The sequence below is a fragment of the Vitis vinifera genome, chromosome 18 (genome assembly GCF_030704535.1).
Source record: "Vitis vinifera cultivar Pinot Noir 40024 chromosome 18, ASM3070453v1".
In the NCBI taxonomy this organism is placed as follows: domain Eukaryota; kingdom Viridiplantae; phylum Streptophyta; class Magnoliopsida; order Vitales; family Vitaceae; genus Vitis; species Vitis vinifera.
In genome coordinates, this window is record NC_081822.1 from 25,701,459 (window position 1) to 25,721,919 (window position 20,461).

Sequence of the window (20,461 nt, forward strand, 5' to 3'; positions counted from 1 at the left end):
TCAAGATTGTTGGGATGTGATTAAGGAGGATTTAGTGAGAGTGTTCGATGAGTTTCACAGAAGTGGGATAATTAATCAAAGTACTAATGCGTCCTTCATAGTTCTGTTACCTAAAAAAAGTATGGCAAAGAAGTTATCAGACTATAGACCCATTAGCTTGATCACAAGTCTTTACAAGATTATTGCCAAAGTGTTAGCAGGGCGTCTAAGAGGGGTACTTCATGAAACTATCCATTCCACTCAGGGAGCTTTTGTTCAAGGGAGACAAATTTTGGACGCAGTCCTCATAGCCAATGAGATAGTGGATGAGAAAAAACGATCAAGGGAGGAAGGAGTTGTCTTTAAAATTGATTTTGAAAAGGCTTATGACCATGTGAGTTGGGATTTTTTGGACCATGTGATGGAGAAAAAGGGGTTCAATCCTAGATGGAGGAAATGGATAAGAGGTTGTTTGTCCTCGGTGTCTTTTGCAATTCTAGTGAATGGTAATGCTAAAGGGTGGGTTAAGGCATCTAGAGGTTTGAGACAAGGGGACCCTTTATCCCCCTTTTTGTTCACCATAGTAGCAGATGTAATGAGTAGGATGTTATTGAGAGCAGGGGAAAGAAATGTATTCGAGGGTTTCAGGGTGGGTAGGAACAGGACAAGGGTGTCCCATTTACAATTTGCAGATGACACCATCTTCTTCTCTAGCACTCGAGAAGAGGACTTACTAACTCTCAAGAGCGTTTTGCTAGTGTTTGGGCATATTTCTGGGCTGAAGGTTAACCTTGACAAAAGTAATATTTATGGCATTAATCTCGGTCAGGATCATCTACATAGGTTGGCCGAGTTGCTTGATTGCAAGGCTTCTGGGTGGCCTATACTATACCTGGGTCTTCCTCTGGGTGGGAATCCCAAGTCTAGTAGTTTCTGGGATCCTGTGATTGAGAGGATATCGAGCAGATTAGATGGGTGGCAGAAGGCGTATTTATCTTTTGGAGGCAGGATAACTCTCATTCGATCTTGTCTCACTCATATGCCTTGTTACTTCCTTTCCTTGTTTAAGATTCCCGCCTCCGTGGCAGTAAGAATTGAGAGGTTGCAAAGAGATTTTTTATGGTCTGGAGTTGGGGAAGGCAAAAGAGATCATCTAGTTAGTTGGGAGGTAGTGTGTAAATCAAAGATGAAAGGGGGTTTGGGGCTTGGAAGGATTTCCTTACGGAATTCCGCTCTCTTAGGGAAATGGTTATGGAGGTATCCAAGGGAGGGTTCAGCATTGTGGCATCAGGTCATTTTAAGCATTTATGGATCACACTCTAATGGTTGGGACGCCAACACTGTTGTTAGATGGTCACATCGTTGTCCTTGGAAGGCTATTGCACAAGTTTTCCAAGATTTTTCCAAGTTTACTCGGTTCATGGTAGGAGATGGGGATAGAATTCGGTTCTGGGAAGACTTGTGGTGGGGGGATCAATCTCTGGGGGTTCGTTTTCCAAGACTACTTAGAGTAGTAATGGATAAAAACATTCCTATTTCTTCAATTCTCGGATCCACTCGCCCCTTCTCTTGGAATTTTAACTTCCGTCGTAACCTTTCCGATTCCGAGATAGAAGAATTAGAAAGTCTCATGCAGTCTCTTGATCATTTACATTTATCACCTTTGGTTCCAGATAAGAGATCTTGGTCTTTATCTTCCTCAGGACTTTTCACAGTCAAATCTTTCTTCCTTGCCTTATCCCAAATATCTGGTTTGCCTTCAGTTTTCCCTACCAAGTTAGTCTGGAATTCTCAAGTCCCTTTCAAAATCAAGTCCTTTGTCTGGTTGGTGGCTCACAAGAAGGTTAATACTAACGACATGTTACAGTTGAGAAGACCCTACAAAGCACTTAGTCCCGACATTTGCATGTTGTGCATGGAGCAGGGAGAAACAGTAGATCATCTTTTTCTTCATTGCTCTATGACGATGGGGTTATGGCACAGATTATTTCAGTTAACAAAGATAGATTGGGTTCCTCCTAGGAGCGTCTTTGACATGATATCTATCAATTTTAATGGTTTTGGATCTTCTAAGAGAGGGATTGTATTATGGCAAGCTGCGTGCATTGCTATATTATGGGTGGTGTGACGGGAAAGAAATGCAAGGATTTTTGAGGATAAATCAAGGAATTCAGAGAACCTTTGGGACATGATTCATTTCCTTGCTTCTCTTTGGGTTTCTTGTTCTAAGGTTTTTAAGGGGATTCCCCTTAATGTGATTCACCTTGATTGGTTAGCGGCGTGCAACTCCATTGGGTTGGCCTAACTCATAGTAGTTGTCTGTATCTACTTTGTATTTTCTCGTACTTGTTTCATTGTAGTTCTGTTTTCTTGGGGGGGAGGATTCCTCATCCTTCTCTTGTACTTTCCCTTATATTAATATATGCCTTTGTCGTTTCCTATCAAAAAAAAAAAAAAAGTAACGTTTACCCCCCTCTACGCAAGCTTTTCTAAAAGGTCCCCCATCCTTGGTTGTGCAGCAAGTCTCATCCCCTTCCACTAGCAAAGCTAAGCCCTTCCCTCCAAAACTAATCCACAAAGAAAAGTTTCGGCCTCTCTCACAAATCTTCCCAAGCACCTTCCCTTTGACCTCCTCTATCGAAACCTTAAAGGATTTCAACTCGACTATGAACTAGCACTTTCCTCTAGGAGAAACCACATCCATTTCACTTCACATTCTTACAAGAGCAGGTCATGTTTGTGACCTGCTCTTGTAAGAATGTGAAGTGAAATGGACACCTCTTGTTTAACCTCTCTATCAATAAAGAAGGTTGGGTTGCTAAGGCTTGGGAGGAAGACGAAGGAGGAGGTAGCTGGGGGCTTCGTTTTAATAGACACCTTAATGATTGGGAGGTGGGAGAAGTCGAAAGCTTATTAAGCAAGCTTCATCCCTTGACCATTAGAAGAGGTGTGGAGGACTTGTTCTGGTGGAAAGAGAACAAGAATGGAACATTTTCTATCAAGTCCTTTTATAGCTCATTCTCAAGGGATACCAAACCCCCCTTCCCGGCTAGAACTATTTGGACGCCTTGGGTTCCAATTAGGGCTAGTTTCTTTGGTTGGGAGGCGGCTTGGAATAGGTTGCTCACCACGGACCGCCTGAAGAGATTTGGTTAGAGCATCCCCAACAGATGCTTTTTGTGTAAATATAAGGAGGAAACCACGGATCACCTTCTACTGTTTTGTGAGAAAGCCAGAATGTTATGGCTTCTAATTTTCTCCCTGTTTGGGGTGCAATGGGTGATGCACTCCTTTGTGAGAAAACACCTCCTAGGTTGGCATGGTTCCTTTGTGGGCAAGAAAAGGAAGAAAGCTTGGAGAGCTGCCCCCCTCTGCTTGATGTGAACCATTTGGAGAGAAAGAAATAGGAGAGCATTCGATGATATGGAGAGGAACGATCAAGACATTAAATCCATTTTTTTGTACACTTTTGTGAATTGGGCTAGGGTGTAAATAGAGGAACACACTTTGTCTTTGATAGATTTTGTAGACTGGCTAGCCACCAAGTAAGGGTCATGCTTGTTTTGTCCCTTTGTTTTTTGCTTCTTTGTCTTTGGTATACTCCGTGTATGCCTTTTCTCTAGCCTTTGGCTCTTAATGAAATCTATTTACCTATCAAAAAAAAAAAAAAAAGAGCAAGTCATGTTTATGAACTAGGTTGATTATTTGAATCTTATTTAGAATTTATAAGTTTTTTTTCAAAAATTCCCTTTTATAATAAGTTCCTATACTTTAAACTTTCCATTTTACAAAATTTATTGTTTTCTAAGAACTCCTATATACATATAAGATCTAACAAAAGGAGGCACATCGAGGTACACGAAACCCATACAAATGCCGCCCAAAAGCACAAAAAAAGACCAAAAAAAAAAACACCTGAAGCAAAAGGCAAAACAATAACAAGTTTTAGATAATTTGTTCCAACTGCTAAACATTTTCAAATGATCTACAATTTCTCTCCTTTTGTAGCCCGAAATAAGCACAATAGAGCCACCCTCTATCCCTTTCTTCTTTTCTTACCCACACAAGTTCCCTACCAACTTAAAAAGGCCACTCAACCATAGAGGGCATCACCCAAAGTATGATAAAATAATGAAAAAAATCAAATGCCACAATGTCGTTAATATAGCACAATAAAGAAATATTTGATCAACTAATTCTTCTTAACTCTAAGATAACATCTATTCACCAAGTTAAAATTCTTTCCCAAGTTACTTCCTATGTAAAGAAACTCACTTTCATCAAGACCCAAGAATTCTAAATAACCTTCATGGGGAAATTTTTCTCTTTATCAGGCTCCAAATAAGAATAGAAAGCCTTGACTGAAAAATCAACAAAAAAATTTCCAAAGTTATTATCTTTTTTTTTTTTTTTTTTTGGTTTTATTGAGTTTGTAAGGTTTTCTAAAGTTTACAAATAAGGCTAATTGCTATAAAACAAGATTGATGATGAATAATATTAAATTTTCTTCAAACCTTGCAATTTCTAGTAGTAAGATTTCATTATTTTTCTTATAAGTAAGACTTTTAGAAGGTGTAGTGGGACTCTAATGTTCCTTATCTTTTCTTCTTTTATCTCTTTTCACTCTATCTTTTTTTTTTTTTTTCTTGCTATTATAATTTTATTCCTTATTCCTCTCCTTAAGTCCTAAAAGATTAAAGCCCTAGTCAACTCTATTTGATTCTCAACAACCACCCTAAGTTATTGTCCATCAAACCAAATTCCCTACCAAAGTCCACAATCGCTAGCATCCAATAATTATATCTCCAAGACCCTCAATAACCACTGGCCACCCAAGACAAAAAACTTCTTTACCATATTAATTCGACACCTAAAACTTTAAGTGTGCCAGAGCTCCACAAGAAGAAAACTGTGATGATATTACTGATCTCCTTAGTCCTTCCTATGGGGATAAAAGCCAGACAATTGAAACATATGGTGAGATATATAACATTACAATTGGTGACTGTGTTGTTGCATGATTCTGAATTAACAATTAAAAGAATGATAATTACGCCAAAGGATGAAAATTAATGACAGAATTGGAGGTTTGGAGGAGGTAACAAAAGAATTAGTGCAGAGAATCACATTACCTTCAGGAAACCATCTGAAATAGTTGTACATAACAACAGCAGCAATAAGGGTTTTGCCAAGACCAGTTGGCAATGCCACCAATGTATTTGAAAATAGAGCTGTCTTGGTTATAGATAACTGATATTTACGCAGAGGAACATTAACTGCAAAACAAGCAAAGAAAAATCAATGCATAACCTTTTTTGCCAAGCCATATCATCAGTTCATAAATTCATAATAAGAAATCTATATCTAAGGTTGATTTTGAGGACCCTCTTGCATCAAAATCAAGAACAAGAAGTATTATGTTGATGATATCGATAAGATTAAATAAATTCAAACTTACAAAGCCATATTCAAAGCTAATTATCAGGACCCTCTTGGGTCAAAACCAAGAAGTATTATATTGATGATATTGATGATATTAAATTTTGTTTTAGAGAAGCAAGAAGATGAATTGCTATGCAGAGCTGAGAGCTCCAATAAAATAATAAAAAAATCCCAAGTTTTTTCCCCAAAACATACTTTCACGCAGCAATCATTTCATAGGCTAACACCCACCGTTGCTCATTAAAATCACCCATACCAAATGCAACAAATATAAGCATAACCCACTATTGAAGTTCCCCAAAAAAAATAGCAAGAAAGAAATCAAAAATTAAATTCGTTCCTAGAAACCCAGTTCACAAAATGACCCAGAAACAAAATGAAAAAAATAAAAGTAAAAATTCATGTTTTGACTGTGAATAGAACTCGAATATGATCAACTACCAAGTGCAACAAATATAGGCCAACCCACTTGGGAAATTATGAAAAACACAAGAATATGAATGGACATGCAATTAAAACAGTAGCACAGCAACAACAAACACATGAATAATCCAAAATTCAATTTATCCCTGAAAACCCACTTCACCAAAATCATCCAAAAAACATGCTTTGGCTGTTAACAGAACCTGGATATATCCAAGTTTTGGCTGCCTCAGCATCAACGTCAATGCAGCACAGCCCTTCATCACCAACCAAGTTACTTTTATCTCTATCTAGTGTATCCCAATTCTCCAATGGCGGTACAGCGCCGGCGGGGCTGATGAAATTATCGAGAGTAGATTGCTTAGAGAGCCTGGGTTTGTTGTTGTCCGAGCATGAAATCGAGGGTTTCGTGGTTTGGCAAGCCACATCTATCTCTCTAAAAGCTGCTTCCCAATCGAACTCCTGGAGAGAGATGAAGGATGGGTTTAAAAATTTTAAAAAAATTAAAAAATTAAAAAAAGAGGAAAATGAAATGAACTGACGTCGTCATCGTCGACAGTAATGAGGTGAGGAGTTGTTGAAGCCATTGAAGGGGAAAAAAAACAAGAAAATGGAGGTAATAGGAGTATCTGGTTCTGGTGTCTCTTTGAACTGAGAATTGTACAGTAGAAACCCTTGGCCAAAGGAGAGCTAATGGCGGCAAGACTAGAAATCCCCCCCTTCTTTTCTTCATTCCATTTAAAAAAAAATTGACATAATTGATTTTTATATTTCATTTTTTTAACATTTTCTAAATACTTATTCCGCAATAAATATTTAAATATTGTTTTATTTTCCCACCTAAAAACATAATGTTAATTATTTTCCAAAATTGAAGCATTAAAGTACTATTTTTTAGTTTAAAAATTACCATTACCGTAATGCACCCCAATTAAATATAAGATAATTTCTTATACAAGTTGAAAATAAAAAAATGCTTTAAAAATGAGAAAAAAAATAATATTATGGCATGTTTTGAAAATTTTTTAGAACAAATTTTGAAAAATGTTCTTTGATTTTTATGGAACAAAAGTTTGTTTTGCAACCTAAAATATTTTTAACATGTTTTTAATATTTTAAATATATTCTAAAAATAATTTTTATATATAGTGTTTTATTCTTAACGATTTTACATATTTGTATAATGATTTCTTAAAACAGTCTTATACAAACAATGAAGACAACAAAAAACAACTAAAAGATATTTTTTTAATATACCCTTTTTTATTAAGTACACAAAATAGAAAACAATTTTTTGTTATCAAAAGTATTTCATATGTTTTTTCTTCTAAAAAGCATAAAATTATTGTAAAAAATTAATTATCAAACAGACCCTTATATTTTCTATATTATACTAGTTGGCGGAATAAGATAGGATAGGATATGTACATTTTTTTGTCTTCCTATGCGTTTTCTATATTTTTTGTTATGGAGAACATAAAATTGTTCTCAAAAAACAATTCTCAAACTAGCCCTTATATTTTTTATGTTTGATTGATAGGATAAAATAGGATACGATATGTATTTCTTAATATATCATATCTCATTGGATAGGAAATACATATCCTAAATATGATTTTTAATGGGATATATATCATATGAACATGATATTTTAAAGTAGCATATCAATAGGATATGTTATGTTATACTCAATAATGAAAATATTGATAATCACGGATACATCGGTACGTCGATTTTATGGATATGTCCGATATATTAGAAATATATCATAAATATTTTGGAAAAAAAATATCGATAGACCTGAAATTGATCAAAACTCATGGAAATATAAGAAAAACTCCATAGAAATGAAATTAAAAGTATAATAGACATTTTAAATTTGATTTGTTTAAGAATTTGATATATGTATGATATAATTTATCATATTTGATAATAATATCGTGTCAATAAAAAATATGAATTTTATAAATGTATATTTATTATTAAATTACATCAAATATTATTTCATATAATAATATTGTGATATTTAATCATAATATGTCTAATTTTAAAATATATATAATATTAAAATTATGATTTATTTAATTCAATTATATTAAATCGAATAAATTAAATAATGATATATATATATATATTTCTTATATTTAATTAATATATAAATGATATAAAAAAATTAAGAAAATCATTATCATAATTTTTATACTTTTAGTAGTAAATTAAATTAAATTTAAAAATAAAATAATTAAAATTATTTTGTTTATTAAAATATTTTGTTTTTATCACGGAATTAATATATATTTATTCTATTGCACATATTATAATATATGGAAGGGTAGCCCAATGGTGAACAGTGGGGCGTCACGAAGGCTTGTTTGGGCCGTTTGGGGTTTGATTTGAGTCTCGCGCCCTGCAAGTTCAATTTAAATTTTTTTCATTTGACTTTTGATTGGGCAGCCTCAAAGATAGGTGATTTTTCGCCGAAAAAACGGTGATTAAGTTATAAAATCCAATGTTTTCAGAATCGGACCGGTCATTGAACCGGAAAAGTTACAGGTTCACGGTTTACCGGTCGAACCGGTGGTCGAATCGCGGTCGAACCGGTGACGTCATAAATATGTAATTTATATATTATTAAAATTAAAAATAATTATAAAAATTTTAAAATATATATGAATATATCAAATTAATATTTTAAATTTTATTAAATGAAATGTATATAATATTTAAATGTGAATATATTAAAAATGAAAATTTTAACTAATTTTATAATTTTTAAAATATTATATTATTTTTATTTAATATTATAAAAAAATTTAAAATCTAATATATATTATTTTGTTTGGCAAATCTAATATCAAAACGCTTGTAGCTGAGTGGTGTCAAGTTCACTTTCAAACATGAGGTCCCAGCTTCAAATCCTTTGGGCTGAAGTTGTTAGCTTTTTTTTCATTAATATTTGTTTGCAATCCCACATCGAAAGTTGAGAGAAATAAGGGTGCAAAGGATGCCTATAAAAGGTATCCTTGTTGAAAGCAACAGCACCATCCCATCTTGTGGGCTCCAAGATTTAGTCCACTTAAAATGAGTGGGGTGTATGGGCTTTGTCACTAAGACATGGCCCAGTATGGTTTTTTGCCATGGCCTATGGTATTTTATAAGTTTTTATTCATTAAGGTCTTATTATGCCTGCAAAATGATGGGACAATTTGAACCGTTCGGTTCATTTAGAACCGTCCGGTTCCACCGGTTCATCGGTCCGACTGCTGGTTTAGGCGGTTTGTGATTGGTTCAATGTCTAAACGGTCTAATAGGGTGAATCGGACCGGATTGGAGACCGGTCGACGGTTGGACCGGCCGGTCCGGTCCGGTTTTTAAAACATTGATAAAATCAATGCTTTTTTCATGGTTTCATCAATTTATCGGCAGAAAAACGATATAGCGCCAAAATATCAGCGAAACACACCGATTTTTCACTCCGTCAGTTTTTCGCCTGCCTATTTTGTATCGCTGATCACCGATACGTGATATTTCAAAGAAATTTCGCCAAAATAATTGGAAATTTTCATCCATGGTTATACTATGTTTATATTTAATTTTTAAAATAAATAAAAAATATGAAATATATTTTATTTTCAATATTTAAAATAAAAATTATATCACATTCTAATATTTCATATTTAAAGAACGGAAAATTTTCTTATATTTAACAATATTCATGATTAAAATATTTAAAATTTATAAATAAATAAATTTTATATTATGTTATTCAGTATATAAAAATAATTTATATATATTATATATTAATATTAGTTTATAAAAAAAAATTAGTTTTTATTTTTTAACCATAAATTTAATTTGTAATAAAAAAATTATTTTGTAAAATGAGTATATAAAAAAAATAAAAAATTGACAAAAATAAATAAATTTGTGATACTTAGGATAGGTATATCTCATATCTTAATATGAGATATTCACATTCCATATAGAAGAGAAAAAAAAAAGGATAATATTTGGTTTAACATAGGATATGATAAATGATTGGATAACTTATCTTATCCTATCACCAATTATGAGATAGAATATAATATTTGTTCTCTTATCATATCTCATACTATTTCGAGGCAATCAAACATAACCTCACTTAAATACACTTTCTTAACTTTTTAAAAGTTAATCCAATTAGAAAGTAAAGCTAAAAATAAAACTCATATGGGATTTTAATATTACCAAAGTTTCACGAATTATGAAATAATGTTTTCATACATTATGAAATAAAACTTAATTTTCATTATAATGTTTTTACTAATGCAATCCAAATTAAACCAAATAGGTTTAATCAGAATTGATCCAAGAATAAATCATATTTATCTAAAGTCTCATCCAACCTGAACATGATCAAAACTTTTTCCTAAGCTCAAGTTGAAATCAAATTATACTTAGGTTGCAAAAAAATATATGAGTTAGACTTGGGTTGGGTGAGTTATACGATTTAGCGAAGTCAAAATTTAAATCGGATTAGGTTACGCCCAATGACACAAAAAATATATATATATATATAACGTATTAACATACTAAAAGAAAGTTTATTCGGAAATTTACATTTTACTATGTGCAAGCATAAATCATATTTATTAATCTCATTAACATCGAATGCTTTAATATAGACCAATAATTTGATACAAGATAAACTATTTAATTTTGAAAGATAAGAAGTCAATTTATCTATTTTTATACAAGGTAACTTGTTTAAGTAATAATTAAATATTTAAATTTAACCAAGTTTAAATATATTGTAGTGGAACATCTCAAGTGGAAAAATATCCCTCCTCATTCTCAAGAGGTTTATAATAATTTAACACTTAGTATTTTAACAAGCTAATGTTTCTTTTGAAACATCACATCTCTTATATCTTTACAAAAATAAATAAAAATACCAATGCCAATAATTAAGTAAAAAATAAAAAATAATTAAAAATGTGAATAAAGCTAAAATCAAAGTTAAAAACTATATATATATATATATATATATATATATATATATATATATTACGAGCGTCTTGCAAATAAATGACTTGTTCACAATTGATTCATAGGTCTAGACAACCTATTAGAGGTTGTAGTGTACCACCTCCTAATTGGAGGGATGACTGATATTAGTTATCGAGATGAGTTTCCCATGGTGAGTGCAATAATGTGTATGGTTACACATTGGATAATATCTATAATGAGTCATAACTTAAGGTTATAAAGTAGTCATAACCTCACCAAATTGTTTTATTATGTTGTCTCTTAACATTGAGAGAATATTGAGCTTGTGTTGAAGTTAATAGTGACTTTGACATACAGATGAGATTGTAAGATGTTGATATATTCCCTATGGATTGAGTCACTATTGATGAAAGTTGATAACAATAGGTATTCTCAATATAAGCATCACGATATCTCTTGGGATTGAGACAATGTGTCCCCTTGGGTGATCCTAAGAAGATGTGCTCATGGAAACTATGATCATAGTAGTTCCTTAAGTGGAACTTAATATAGGTTATTTAAGAGTTAAGACATGTCAATTGAGCACATAATAGGAGGATCTGTAACTTAAGAATAGTAGAGGTAGTCTTGAAAGGTTGATAACTTTCACCTTATTAGACTACGAACACCAGTTCATAGGGGGACTGAATGCAATGGATAGTAGGTTATGGACCCGAACACTTGGTATCTCATTGATATTTATATAAGATACTAGAGTTCACTTAATTCTCTGTAGTGAGATGTTGAATCAACTTCAGAATTGGATATTGAGTGAGCTAGTATTCCTATAGGTCCTACTAGTCCCTACTTTGAACTTATATACCTTGTTGACACGAGTTATGAGGGTCAGATTAGCTTTAAGTTCATTTTTATGCGTAAGAGTGTTTTGGTAATTATGTAAGGTTGTATAAGGGTAAGTGAACAAGGACTTTGAATTGGCAGACTAATTGATTAATTAGTAGACCTTGTTGGGTTAATTAATCAATTATGGCCCATTTTAGGCTAGATCAAGTGACCCAAGCCCTTAGTGGGCTTAAGTCACTTAAGCCTATAAATACCCCCTTAGGGTTTAGGGTTTCCATAACTTTTTCTAGAGAGTCGTCTTCCACCTCTAGAGAGATATAGTCATGACCTCCACTCTTCCTTCTAACCCCACCGGAAGTGTGTTAAGATCAAGGTTTGAGTCATCGAGTATAAGACTTCAGGTTTATGAGACTTCTGCAATTTTGTTCTTCATCTTCACCGCATGGATTTGATTCGAGAACATCCAAATCTTAGGTATGGTTTTAGTTAGCACTTTCTGAGTCTCTTTAAAGTTTAAAAGTGCTATTTTTGTTGTGCATAGCATTTAAAAAAGCCTAAGATAATTACACATGTTCCTAACTTGATTCGGGCTTGGGAAACAGAGAAACCCGGGTTTTTCCCTTCAGGTACCTTCATTGAGAATATCTATGGCCACTAACCTTTATCAATAGTAACATAATCCATAGGGATATATGACATTAGAGTCTCATCCATATGTAAAAGCCTCTTATTGATTTTGACACAAACTCAATATCCTATTAAGTTAAGAGTCTATGTGGTAAAGTAGTTTGATGAATCATGACAACTGATGACCTTACATCATGATTCATTGTAAGTCTTGTCCAATGTGTGACCACACACATTAGTGCACTCATCATGGGAAATTCATCCCAATATCTAAGATAAGTCATTCCTCTAATAGGAGATAATATACTATAGTCTTTATTGGATTGCTCAAATCCATGAACTGACTGTGAAGAACTTATCATCTTATAAGGAACCCATGACATGTATCCTTTGTGCAACTCTTAATGCACTCCAATCATGTACAATGTAAGTGATATGCGTGTGTGTGCTCAAATAACAAATTAATGCGAATGGGATAATAAAGGAAACTAGATACATAAATAGATAATTTTATTAATGAATCTAGAACTATTACATTATGTCATGCTTTCTAAGGCTTTATTCTAATAACGAATGTTCCTTTTAAGATTACCTATACAATCATTGAGTCTCAAATCCTCTTATTATGTGATCAACTAATATAAACTAACTCACAAAGAGCATATGTCAAATTATAAGTAAGAAGTCATTATGACCATAGATTTCTTGATCATATGTCCTTAGGATCACTTAAGAAGACACATTGTCTTAAACCATGAGATATAATGGTATCCATTTTGAGTTTACCTATTGCCACCAATCTCCATTAATAGTAACATGATATATAAGGAATATATAACTACCTTAGGGTCTCACCCATAGATCGAAGTCACTGTAAACTTTAGCACAAACTTAGTATTTTCTCAAGGTTGAGAGCTCATATGGTATAGTAGCTTAATGAGATCATGACCACCTGATAACCAATGTCATGACTCGCCATAGCTCCTGTCCAATGACAACTATACATACTAGTGCGCTCATCATGAGAACCTTATCTTGATAACCAAGACCAGTCATCCCTCTAATTAGTAGGTAATGCACTACAACCTCAAATCAATTATCTATGTTCATGAACTAATTGTGAACAATTCATTTGCTTGCAAGAAACCCATGGCTTGAGTCTTTCATGTAACTTCTAATGCACCTAAGTTATGTACAATGCAAGAAATGACAAGCTAAAATGCTCAGAGTATAACATATGAATAGGATAGATAAATTTAGGAAAGTGAAATTATATTATAAATAATAAATCCGTTATTATTACATCATGTCATACTTTTAAGGACTCTATCCTAAGATGCACTATAACCTCGAATGGATTACCTAAGCTCATTACTCGTCTATGAACAACTCATCAACTTGCAAGGAACCTATGACTTGGATATTTCATACAACTCCAAATGCACCTAGGTCATGTATAATACAAGTGATGTGCCACTTGTAGGAAAGCTCTAATCACCAACCTTAGAGAGGATTCTACCTTTCTAGTGCTAGGATTCAAGGAAGAGTCATCGCAATGGATGATTGTTGGGTTTATGAGATATACAATGATTACCATACTTTCGACATATTTCTTCGCTAATAGGATCTAACATGGGAACATCCAAATTGAGGTATGACATTTTTGTTTTATAGATTTTGTTTTGATATGCAATTTTACTTCCACTATGAGATCTAAAGAGACCTTTGGATAGTTTTGCATGCACTCCTACAATCTAGGGCTTCGAATAGAGTGACCCAAAGATTTCCAACATTTTTCATTAATAGAAAACAATCTGGGAACATGTAGATTCAAGATAAAGTACCCAAACCCTCTAGATTTATGTTTTTCATATCTATATTGCTTCCACTTATTAGATATAGAGAGTCCTTAGGATAGTTTGCATGCATCCTAATCGATCAAGGATTGGGAATGGAGTAATCCAACGATTCCTAACAATATCATGATATCTATCTTGAAAATACCTATTGTCACTTACCTTAATCAATAATAACTCAATCTATAGAGAATATATAACCAACTCAAGGTCCACTCATAGGTCAAAGCCATTGAAGATCTCAATACTAGCTCAATATTCTCTCAAGGTTGAGAGTTCATGCAACATAACAACTTAATGAAGTTATGACTACTCAATAACCAATATCATAACTCACATATTAGGAACCCCAAATTACTCCATTCCCAAGCCCTAAATTGTTAGGGTGCATGAAATCCTATCCTAGGCTCTCTATTTCTATTACACAACGAAAACATTGTATTAAAAACCAAAATAGATACCAAAGATTTAAAAATTAGTATCATCCTTGTGATTTAGATGTTCTTGGATTGATTCCTATCGGTGTAAAATACTCCAAAACTATAGAAGATATTGTAAATGCAGTGATCTTCCACCTAATGACTCATTCTTAAGTCTAGGCATAAAGATAATGGAACTCTTTGGGTTAGAGGTTAGGGTCTTTTTTCTATAGTGAAGGGAAATGCAACAAGACTAAAACCCTAACCCCTAAGAGAGATATTTATAGGCTTCTTATTGGGCTTAAATGACTTGAGCCTACCATGGGCTTCACTTAATCTAGCTTAAAAGGTTGCTAATTAATTAATTAACCCAATAAAAGTCCAATTAATCAATTAGCTCAATCCAAATATATCATTTACTCACCTTTATGCAACCCCACCTACTTACCAAAATGCTCTTATGCATACTAGTGAACTAAAAACCTCATCAAGGAATACAAACTCGAGCATTGAGACCCATAAGACAATGTTGGCTCCATCATAATCCAATTTTGAAGTTGACTCAACATCCCATTATAGAGAGTTAACTTCACTCAAGTATCCTATGTAAATTACAATAACATACTAAATGCTTGGTTTTGTGACTTGTTATCAATTGTATATAGTCTCTTAATGAACTAGTTACCTATAGTCTAACAAAGTGAAAGCTATCAACCTTTCAAGACTATTTTTACCATTCTTGAGTTACAAATCCTCCTATTATGTGATCAAATGACATATTTTAACTCACTAAGAGCATATGTCAAATTCCACTAAAAGAATTACTACAGACCCAATGATTTCTGTAGGGTAACCCGAATCTCTTTGTTTCTTATACCCAAATTAGGTTAGTAAAATAAGACATGATGTAATAAAGTTAGACTTAACTATCCCCTTACTATTCTTTTGATGCATTGACATTGATTTGAGCATTTGGTTTATGTCTTTTACATTGTACATGACTTAGGTACATTAAGAGTTGCACATAAGATACAAGTTGTCCACAATTGGTTCATAGATTTGGGCAATCCAATAGAGACTATTGCGCACCATCTCCTAATTGGCGATGGTGCTCCTAATTAGAAGGATGACTTTTCTTGGCCGTCGGGATGAGTTTCCTATGGTGAGTGCACTAATGTATGTTATGCACACTAAACAAGACTTATGGTGAATCATGAAATAAGGCTGTCAATTATCATGATTCACCAAACTACTATACTACATAGACTCTCAACCTTGAAAAGATATTGAGTTTATGCCAAAATCAATAAGAGGCTTTGACTTATGGGTGAGACCCTAAAGTCATCATATATTCCCATGGATTGTGTCATTATTGATGGAGGCTAGTGGCAACAGGTATTCTCAATATAAGTATCATGGTATCTCATGGGATTGAGACACAGTGTTCCCTTAGGTGATCCAAAGGACATGTAATAATAAAATCTGTGGCTATAGTAATTCCTTTAGTAGAATTTGACATATACTCCTTGGAGTTAGAGTATGTCAATTGACCACATAATAAGTAGGATCTGTAATTCGAGGATTTGAGAGGTAATCTTGATAGGTGATAACACTACTTTGTTAGATTATGGACACCAGTTCATAGGAAGCTTACATGTAGTGGATAGTAGGTTATAGACCTGAGCATTTAATGTCTCATTGTTATTTACATAGGATACTGAAGTTCAATTAATTCTTTGTAATGAGATGTTTAATCAACTTCAGAATTGGATTTTAAGAGAGCTAATACTCTTATAGGTTCCAGTGGTCCCCGCTTTGAGCTCATATACCTTGTTGGCATAGATTATGAGGGTCGGATTGACTCTAGGTTTACTTTTGTGTATAAGGGTATTTTGGTAATTATGCAAGGTTGCATAGGGGTAAGTGAACAAGGTCTTCGGATTGGGCTAATTGATTAATTAGCAGGCCCTATTGGGTTAATTAATCAATTATGACCTATTTTGGCTAGATTAAGTGACCCAAGCTCTTGTGGGCTCAAGTTACTTAAGCCTAGTTAGGATCCTTATAAATACCCCCTAGGGTTTCTATAACTTTTGTGTTCCACCATCTAGAGGTAAAAGAAAGTCATAGCCTCCACCCTCCTTTCCTCCTCATCGAAAATGTGCCAAAAAGGAGATTGAGTCATTAAGTGGAAGATTGTGGGTTTACAAAACATCCAACAATTTTGCGGTTGTCTTCAACACTTGGAATTTAAGGTTTGAGAACATCTAAACCTAAATGTTAGTACTTTAACCCTAAAAGATTATTTAAAAAAAAAATAATATTGCTTCCATTGCTTAGATCTAAGATGCCATCAATTTTTCATGTTGAATATAACTTGTACTCTTTTAAGATGCTAAGAAAGAATTCATTTATCAAGTTATAATCACTTCAAGGACACAAATTTTTTCCAATGAGTGTTTTTTTTTGTGAATAGAAAAATTAAATGCTAACATAAAAACTCTTTCATTGTTATCCATGCACTAATGTATGTATTCATGTTATTTATTTGTTTATGGCTAAATGGTCGTTCATGTACAAGATCAAAGCTCCTATATCGAAGAAGTCGACCATTAAGATTTTATAACAACTTGCATCATCTTTAGATTATAAGATAAATTAGAGCTCATTCACTCTAATCGACACCAAACAATAGAATCATCTTGCCTATCCCAAGCTCTAGTAATTAGTTTTTTGCTAGTACAATATGAAACTACAATTGCAAGATACAAATGCTAAAATATATAAAGTTGTAGAGATAAATTTCCTTTGTTTCGTTGGACATTTCAACTAAAAAGGGAGAAGAAAAAGAGAACTAATTGTTTCATCCCCTACACTTTGATAATAATGATGGAAACCTTAATCCACAAATGGTCACATATGTTCATGATTCTGGCATTGGTAATAAAATAATGTTGTTGATATGAAGAAGTTCATGGTAAGAGTCATAAGAATGACGAAACATATTCATTTGAACAGGCAATGTAACCACCAACACAACTTTAGACCTTCTATTTTGTCCTTCTAGCACATTTTCTATTATGTGTTTGTTTGGTACTTCATAGCAATTTCCTGGTGGCCCATTATTATTCATGTAGCTTATCTTTTATGAGCCATATTGGAGACTATGATGGAAGGATTTATCTTGACCCTCATTGTGACTTTGACAACCTTTTGAGTTTAGTTTTATGCTTAGGTCATTCAGATGTTTTTTTTTTGTTTAGGTTCCACTTAGATGCATTTTCAGATTAGGTTCCACTTAGGTGCATTTTAAGGCTTAGTTTACTTAGGTTTAATCTTGAATTTGATTGCACGATCTTAAGATTATGTGAACAGTTGCTTGATTTTGGATTTTTGCATGCATGTGAGTGATTTTTTTTATTCTTATTATTGCATGATTTCCGATTTTACTTTTTTTTTTTTATCTTATTTTTGCATGAGATCTCAATGGCTTGGGTGGAGTTTTGGGTAGCTAAATTTTCAATGGCAAATCTAATGGAATTTGGTGGTCGTTAGTGCTACACCGAAATAGGTTTTGAATAGAGACCTATGGGTGCTTTCCATCTTTGGTGGTCGGATTTTTTATGGAGAATTCATAAGAATCCATGGCCAAATTGAGAAGCTTTAACCTTTGTTCTTTTTAATAGAAAAATCCTTGATGGCGAATGGATAGTAGAAGATGGATTGGTTGATTTATGCAAGATTATGTGGCTGTCATATTTAGATAAGAAAGTAGAATATTGCGTTAAGGGCATCATGGCTATATTTTTTTTAAAAGGAAACAGGCAGCCACGCATTGGGGAAAGTGGGGGCTGTAGATTTGATTCCAAAAAGGTGCAGTCGCACCATGGCATTGCATATAGACATAGCCGACATCTAAAAAAGGGAAGATATAGAGAAAGATAGGTTTACAAAAGGAAGGATTTTTTCAATACACATTGATAAAGAGAGAGGGAGTTCATCTGGGTCATCAGGTTTGGTCAAAGAGCAGGGGAGTTTGTTAGTTTTTGGGGAAGCATAAAAGGGCTTTCAAGTATGATCCTCATGGATGCATGTACATTTCTTTTCAACTTTCCGAATTTGTGTATTAATGCTAAAGATCATTTTTTTGTTCTTGTTATGGTTTGGGTATGGATTACTTGTGGCATGGTCTTCGAACTTTCTCCCTTCCACACCATTCCCTTCCATTCTTTACTATGTTTGGATGTTGTTTGTTGGTGATTACTACTCAAAAAGTGTTGTTTGATAGCTTGTAATTAACTCTTTTAAACACTTTTGAGTAGTAGTTATTACCTTTTAACCCAATTAACATATTAAGGACCTTTGCAATCATTTCTAATCAAATTGTGTAAATTTTGGTGTTTTTGTTAGTAATTTGATTACCAAAGCAATCCGAGATTGAGGAGAGTTCTTTGGAATCCATGACAAAGCAATGGGAAGCTCAGAAACATGAAGAACCAAAGCTTTGAAGCTTTATATTCCTTTGCCATAAGCAAATCCGGAATGCAAGGAGGGAAAGCAAAGAGAGAAATCCACCATGAAGCATTCAAAAGGACAGTCACTGTCAGCCACTTTTGGAGCACTTCTTGGAGTTCAATTTATGCATACTATATGTCGTTTCGAAGATCAGGAAGTTAGCAATCCAACGCTTCAAACAGTGCATGATTCGGAGTTGAAATGAAGGAGTTACAGCCATTGAAAGCCGATCACAAAAAGCTGAAGGCCAATGTCGTGGGCTGCGAAATCACAAGAGGATGGCTGTGAAATGGTGTCCTTCATGCTGCAAAATTTCGCAGCCATCTTGCATAGCTACGAAATTCTCCTGAAGCTTCCTGATATTTGCGACCGACATTTTTTAGATTTTTTGCTTTAGATATTTGATGTCTAAATCCCCAAACTCTCCTTATAATCCACCTATTATAGGATTCCTTAGTTATTAAGCAAGAACAAAGGGTAAATAGCCTCATATATAATGTTTGTAATTTCCATTACACAAAAAGTCGGAGAGCTTGTTCTCACAGACAACTTTGTATAGTTTTTTTAAGGAAGTAAAATACAGAGATTTTGCTTTGCTTTACCTACTCAATTTGATTGTATTGTATTTATATATTTTTCTTACTAGCCAAACAAGCTCTGAGGATGTTTCCTCAGAGCATGAGTGACTAGACTTTTAGTTCCTTAGAGCTAAGGTTACCGGGTAAGGCCCCAAATGCAAGAATTGGTAGTTTTGTTGTTTTAGCCATTAATGAAGAGGAAGTGTGACCCATTAATGATTTCTATGTTTTTAGTTAACTTAAAACACCTTCAATTTATCTGAACCAACACTTGGTAAGGCAAGTGATCTCCGTCCATGGAGATGCACTAGTTTATCTCTTGCGAGCTTTTGGGAGGTGACTTGAATGTAAGATTTTCTAGAATTGCCAACACTTAGTAAACTTTTGGACTCTAAGGAGACATCCATTAGTTATCTCTTGTGAGCTTAAGAAGGAAAGTCCAAGGTTAATGATCACCTTGAATGGCAAATGCTAGGTGAGAGGCACGAGCCGTTGCAAGTTGCATCAGTAAGAGGGAATTAGTGCTGAAATCCATTAAAGGGAAGCATCTATACAACGAAAAGAACCAAGTGACCGGAGCTCTGTTTTTGCATGAGGAGCCTCCCCTGTGAACCTAAAACTCCAAGGAATGTTTTTCTTCATAAGTAATTTCCATTACTTTCTTTTTAGTTAGCTTAAAACAAAACATTTTTCAACCAAAGTTTATGTTTTCTTCTTAAGCTAACCTTGAAATGAAAAAACACCAATTTAACTTTGAATTGGTATCAGTTGTAAGTTGAAAACCCTTCCC

At 33.7% G+C, this 20,461-nt stretch overlaps 1 protein-coding gene across 2 annotated transcripts in view; it reads right to left on the reverse strand.

The window, feature by feature from the left end:
- Window positions 1–6,556, reverse strand: part of LOC100254868 (DEAD-box ATP-dependent RNA helicase FANCM) — a 54,843-nt gene extending 48,287 nt beyond the window's left edge. For both annotated transcript variants that reach the window (XR_002028943.2, XM_010666897.3), the window contains exons 1-3: window positions 6,387–6,556; window positions 6,048–6,306; window positions 5,112–5,255 (exon numbers count right to left, since the gene is read on the reverse strand). Coding sequence is in view for 1 of the 2 variants with exons in the window: in XM_010666897.3 (XP_010665199.1) it covers window positions 5,112–5,255; window positions 6,048–6,306; window positions 6,387–6,431 (448 nt within the window). In the remaining variant the exon portion in view is untranslated. The remainder of the gene's footprint in view (window positions 1–5,111; window positions 5,256–6,047; window positions 6,307–6,386) is intronic.
- Between the last annotated feature and the right edge of the window lie 13,905 nt (window positions 6,557–20,461).